At 44.1% G+C, this 6,486-nt stretch overlaps 1 protein-coding gene across 1 annotated transcript; it reads right to left on the minus strand.

The window, feature by feature from the left end:
* Positions 1-307: 307 nt before the first annotated feature.
* On the minus strand, positions 308-1,934 carry LOC114165582 (sporozoite surface protein 2-like). The gene is made up of 2 exons (XM_028050169.1): positions 1,682-1,934; positions 308-1,368 (listed from the first exon to the last, which is right to left on the minus strand). Exons 1-2 carry the CDS (start codon positions 1,932-1,934, stop codon positions 308-310), a joined length of 1,314 nt encoding a protein of 437 aa, XP_027905970.1.
* Positions 1,935-6,486: the final 4,552 nt, after the last annotated feature.

A 6,486-nucleotide genomic window follows, 5' to 3' on the forward strand; every position in this document is an offset into this window, starting at 1 on the left:
CTGGACAGGCGCTATGACCCAAACAAGCTCGACGACCCAAACAGGCCCGACGACCCGTATGGATCTGATGACCCGGATGGGTCCTACAACCCAGACAGGCCCTATGACCCAGATGGGCCCGACGACATGGATAGGCCCGACAACCCAGGCGAGCCCGACGACCAAGACTGGCCATACAACCTAGACGGGCCCGACGACTAGAACGGGCCGAACCACCCAGACAAGCCCAACGATCTGAACGGGCCCGACGACCCAGATGGGCCAGACGATCCGAACGTGCCCAATGATCCAGACAGACCCAACGACCTCAATGTGCCCGACGACCCGTATGGACCCGATGACCTGGACGGGCCCTACGACCCAAACAAGCCCAATGATCCAAACGGGTCCGACGACACGTACGAGCCCGACAACCCGGACATGCATGACGACTTGGACGGGCCCGACAACCCGAACGAGCCCGACAACCCGGATTAGCCCAATGACCCGGACGGACCCGACGACCCGGACGGATTGACGACCCAGACGGGCCGGACGACCCGGACAAGCCGGACGGGCCGGACGACCCGGACGGGCCAACCAACCCAGACGGGCGTGATGACTTGGACGAGCCCGATGACAAGGACGAGCTTGATGACCCGAACGAATCCAACGGCTCGGATGGGCCCGACGACCAAAAAGGGCCCAATGACACGGATGGGTCTGACGACCTAATGACTCGAACGAGTCGGACGACCTGGATGGGCCCGGTGACCCGGACGGGCCCGACTACATGGACGAGCCTAATCTGATCGTTTGACCTGTTTGGATCATCGGGCCCATCTGGATGGTCGTGCTCGTCCAGGTCGTCGGGTTCGTTCGGGTCGTTGGGCTTGTCTGGATCATCAGGCTCGTCGGGGTCATTGGGCTCGTTCGGATCGTCAGACTTGTTTGGGTTGTGGGGCCCGTCCGGGTCGTCGAGCTCATCCGGGTCGTAGGGCTCATCCAAGTTGTCGGGCCCGTCCGAGTTGTCATGCTCGTCCAGGTCGTCGTGCCCTTCCGGGTCGTCAGGTCCGTACGTGTCTTCGAGCCCATATAGGTTGTCGGGCCTATCTGGGTCATAGGGCCCGTCCGGGTCGTCGGGTTCATACGGGTTGTCGGGTCCATACGGGTCGTCGGGCTCGTTCGGGTCGTTGGGCCTGTCTGGATCATTGGGCCCGTTCAGATCGTGAGGCTCGTTAGGTTCGTCGAGCCTGTTCGGATCGTTGGGCCCGTCCGGGTGGTTAGGCTCGTCCGGGTCGTCGAACCTGTCTAGGTCGTATGGTCCGTCTGGGTCATCGGGCCCGTCTGTTTCGTCGGGCTCATTTGGTTTGTCGGCCCTATCTGGGTCTTAGGACCCGTCCAGGTCGTCGGGTCCATACGGGTCATCGGGCTCGTCCAGGTCATCGTGCCCGTCAGGGTCGTCGGGTCTGTTTGGGTTGTCAGGCCTATATGGATCATCGGGCCCGTTCGGGTTGTTGGGCCCGTTTGAGTCGTCGGGCTCATTAGGACTGTGGGCTCATCTGGGGCCTTGAGCTTTTTTTTTGGCCGGGCTTTATGAAGAGTGGGCCAGGGCTGGCCCATGGGCTAGGGGCCAAATTGATACCTCTACCCCTCTACACGTAGTACTTCCATTTTGTATTCTCTTTCTGGGCTTTGTCACTTTTGCGCACGTCCTTCCCCACTTCATTTGTTGACACGTGGCCATTACGAATAACAACTTCATTCTCTTTATTTTTGCTAGCCTCATTGTTTGTTACATTACTACCCCCTATAAAAGCAACCTTGTCCTCAAGGTTGAAGTGTGGGTAAGCTCTTTTCATTTCCTTAGTTTGCTCCCACGAATTATCTTGCTCTAAGGCAGAATCCCATTGGACCAACACTTCAGAAACCAGTTTGCCATTTTTAGTTACCATTCGAGTGTCTAGTATTTTATGGGGCCTCATCACTAGACCAAATTCATTCGTTGTCAACAGTAAAGGAAAGTATGGTTGACTATGATCCCCCCAAAATGGTTTTAGCAACGAGACATGAAGCACAAGATATATTTTAGCAGATTCTGGTAGTAGAAGTTTATATGCCACAGTGCCAATCTTTTCAATAATTTCAAATGGTCCAAAATACCTCAAGCTCAACTTCTGATTCTTCCTTAAAACTATTGAATGTTGTCTATAGGGTTGTAATTTAACCAAGACCTTGTCCCCCACCTGCAACTTTACATCTCGTCGACGTTTATCAACCTGCAACTTCATATAATTTTGTGACTGGTGCAACTTTGCTTTAAGCTTAATTAAAAGCTCATCTACCGCTTGTAAAGACTCTCTGAGGTCGGTTGCATCATTAGTGTTATATTCATACCTCAATATAGCGGGTGGTGATTTTCAGTAATCTGCCTCTACAACTTCCTTCAACCACTCATGTAAAGGCTCAGACCATGCCATATGAAAAATTCTAGATAAGGCATCAGCTGGGATATTTTCCTTGCCAAGGGAATATCGAATTGTAAAATCATACCCCAAAAATTTGGGAAGCCATTGCTACTGCTCTGGCGTTTGAAAGCTTTTGGTCCAACAACTCCTTAAGGCTTTTCTGATCGATTTTAATAATGAATTTGTGGCCCTACAAGTAGTGTCGAAACTTAGCCAAGGATTCAGAGAGAATAAAATTCTCTAACATATGCGGATTGCCTTTGCATCTTTGCTGATAATTTCTTAGAAAAATAAGTAATGGGAACGTGGGATCTTGTCCGATTACCATCTGGGAAATCTGTCGTTGGTTGTAGGTGGGTCTATGCTATCATAGTTGGCCCTACTAGTACTGTTGACCGTCTCAAAGCTCGCCTTGTTGCCAAAGGTTACACACATATCTTTGGTTTGGATTATGGTGATACCTTTTCTCCAGTGGCCAAGATGGCCTCTGTTCGCTTATTCATTGCCATGGCTGCTCTTCGACAATGGCTTCTTCACCAACTTGATGTCAAAAATGCATTCCTAAATGGCGATTTGAATGAAGAAATTTATATGGAGCAACCTCCGGGTTTTGTTGCTCAGGGGGAGTCTTCTGGATTGGTATGTCCTCTTCACAAATTTTTATATGGCCTAAAGCAGTCTCCTCGGGCCTAGTTTGGAAAATTCATTAGTGTTCAATAATTTGGCATGTCTCACAGTGAAGTGGATCATTCAATTTTTTATCGTCACTCTAGTGCTGGATGTATCTACTTAATAGTATATGTTGATGACATTGTTCTCACATGAAGCGAAAACCTTGGCATCTCCCTCTTAAAGCAACATCTTTGTCGTCATTTTCAGACCAAAGATCTTGGAAAACTCAGGTATTTCTTGAGTATTGAAGTAGCACAATCCAATAGTGGTATTGTCATATCTCAGAGGAAATATGCATTGGATATTTTGGAGAAAACTGGGTTAATGAATTCTAAACCTGTAGAAACACCCATGGATCCTAATATTAAACTTTTACCTAAACAGGGGGAGCATTTCTTAGATCTTGAACAGTATAGACGATTAGTTGGAAAATTGAATTATCTTATTGTTACTCGTCCTGATATTTCCTTTGTTGTTAGCGTGGTGAGTCAATTCCTTAATTTCCCATGTGAAGAACATTGGAATGTAGTCATTCGCATATTAAAGTATATCAAAAGCTCTCCTGGAAAAGGTTTACTATATGATTCCAACCCTGATACAAAAGTTGTATGTTATTCGGATGCTGATTAGGCAGGATCTCCTTCCGACAGAAGATCTACTTTCGGATATTGTGTCTCGATTGATGGTAATTTGATCTCTTGGAAGAGTAAGAAACAAAGTGTTGTGGCAAGATCTACTGTAGAAGCAGAATAAAGAGCTATCACTTTAGCCACTTGTGAACTTGTTTGGCTTAAGCAATTGCTTCAAGAATTGCAATTTGGAGATGTCACTCAAATGACACTCATATGTGACAATCAGGCTGCTCTTCACATTACTTCTAATCCTGTCTTTCATGAGATGACCAAACACATTGAAATTGACTGTCACTTCATTCGAGAAAAAATCCTATCCGGGGACATCAAGATCGAGTTTGTCAACTTAAGTGACCAGTTAACAGATATTTTCACTAAGTCTCTTCGAGGATCTAGAATTGATTATCTTTGTAATAAGCTTGGTACATACGATTTGTATACACAAGCTTAAGGGGGAGTGTTAGATGATATAGTATTTTGTTTAGTAGTTGGGCTCAACCCATTATGTATTTCTTGGCTTGGCCCATTATCATTATAAATAAACTATCCTTGGTGTAGGGTTTACACAAGGGAGATTAATCCCAAAACCTCTTTTTTCATCTTATTTTACACCTACCATCACGTTAAAACTTGGGCATGTCTCCATTGAAATGTTCAAAAATTGTGTCACTCTTGATTGCAAAAAATTGTCTGAGCTTCCACCATCAATCAACACTTTAATTGGCATGGTACCAACATGCACCACAAATTTAATTGTTCTCACTCCTAAGTCTCCTTTTAAAGCATTAAGAGACAAATGGTGATCATTTGTGCCTACGACTTCAGAACCATTGGGTTGTACTTCTGCCATCACCACGGGGTCACCAATTTCTCTTCCACTAATTGTAAGAAATATAATTGGAGGTTGGGGCATTTGTGATTAAATGAGAATTTTTCATCACAAAAATAACATAAGCCTTTTTCACGTTTGAGTTGCATTTCTGTTGGGCTGATGCATTTAACATTAGGAGTTTTGAAAGGTGGTCCTGAAGGATTAGGTAATAATGATGGTAACATAGACTTTGTGGTAGGACTGGTGCTTGGAGGAGCCTTGTTAACCGCTGCAACACTAAAAGAGGTAACAAAAGAAGGGTAAGTATCTCGAGAAGTATGCGTCACAGGAGATGATTTATTTGGCTGATACTTATCTTCATAAAGCTTAGCCAAAGCCACTGCGCGCAATAATGTCAGTAGGGATAATGCCATCACATCCCTTTTAATATCCACCTTCAAACCACTGATGAAACAATTCAAAATGGCAGCCTCTCCTAATCCTTCAGATCTTTTAGCCAATGACATGAACTTCAAATAATATTCTGATACTGAACCTTGTTGATGCAACTTAAACAACTCTGACATGGAACAGTCAAAGGGAGAAGGCCCGAAGTGAGACTCTAAAGCTCGTGTAAGAGTTTCCCAAGTAGTCACGACATCTATTTTTTGGAGCATTTGAAACCAAGGAACCACATCCTTCTCAAAATGCATTGAGGCAATTTCAACACGATCAACATCGTGGGTGTTGTGATTATTGAAAAATTTGTCAGCTTTGACTATCCATTGTAGCACGGACGAAGTTCCATCGAAATGGGGAAACCCCAAAAAAATGTCTATGCTTGGTGAAATTGTTGTAATTGGAGAAACCCTCATCGTGGATCCTGAGTTCGCTGTACTTCCATGATTGTGCGCAGAACTCAATAACAATTGTTCCAAAGCTACTTTAATTTCTTCCATCGTCGATTCTTGTGCCTGAGTCTTCGCCTCCATTGATTTTGGAAGTTGGTCCACCATTACCGCTAAATGACAAATATCCTCCGCATCGGTACGAATTTCGGCCTGCATATCCTTCATTCTTGTGTTTTCCGCCAATGAAAGCACTAAATGCAACAGCCAATCTTAATCACAGATAAAATTTCAATGAAACAGTAACTTCAAACAATAAACCGGAATAGAGTTAGGGTAACTCTGAAATTTATTTCTGCAATCAACGTCTCAGAATTCAACAATTCAAAGTATAACTAGCAACACAATGAAATTCAAATGTCTATTAACCACAAAATTATGATTCGCTCCTCTTCAATGCCATACCTGCATTGAAGCATAGAAGGTTGGTGATTGTGAGTAATAGAATTAGATTGAGAAAGGACATAGGAAGGTCAGGGGAAAGTTTAGAGAGAATAATCAGAGGAGAGGATTTTCATACCGCATAATCCCCTCTACACGTAGTCCTTCCATTTTGTATTCTCTTTCTGGGTTCTATCACTTTTGTGCACGTCCTTTCCCTTTTCATTTGTTGACACGCGGCCATTACGAATAACAACTTCATTCTCTTTATTTTTGCTAGCCTCATTGTCTGTTACATTTGAACTCAACTTTTGTATGTTTTGTTGCAATGATCCACACTAATGAGGAATCAAGATATTAAAGGAAACTCCTTTCTTGAAATTGTTACTCATAGGAAGGCTTTAGCACGATATTTAGAGTTTCTGATATAGTTAGTGTTTCACAATTAGTATCGTTTTATCTATTGAAGGGATTGGTTAATGAGATGGTGTGATTTATTCAGTAACTTTTCATGTAATTACACGTGTCTTGATATTTGAATAGAAATTTCCCGTTATCCATATTTGTAGTTTGAACTCAGCTTTTGCATGTTTTGTGAATATGATCCACACTATTGAGGATCAAATATTATAATC

The sequence above is a fragment of the Vigna unguiculata genome, chromosome 10, assembly GCF_004118075.2.
Source record: "Vigna unguiculata cultivar IT97K-499-35 chromosome 10, ASM411807v1, whole genome shotgun sequence".
Lineage (NCBI taxonomy): Eukaryota > Viridiplantae > Streptophyta > Magnoliopsida > Fabales > Fabaceae > Vigna > Vigna unguiculata.

Excerpts from the sequence above, each read along its gene's own strand:
- LOC114165582 (XM_028050169.1), bottom strand. The coding sequence starts at position 1,934 with ATGGTAACTAAAAATGGCAAACTGGTTTCTGAAGTGTTGGTCCAATGG. Across the intron at positions 1,369-1,681 it reads GGGGAAGGACGTGCGCAAAA|ACCCAGATAGGGCCGACAAA; the intron begins GTGACAAAGCCC and ends ACGGGTCCTAAG.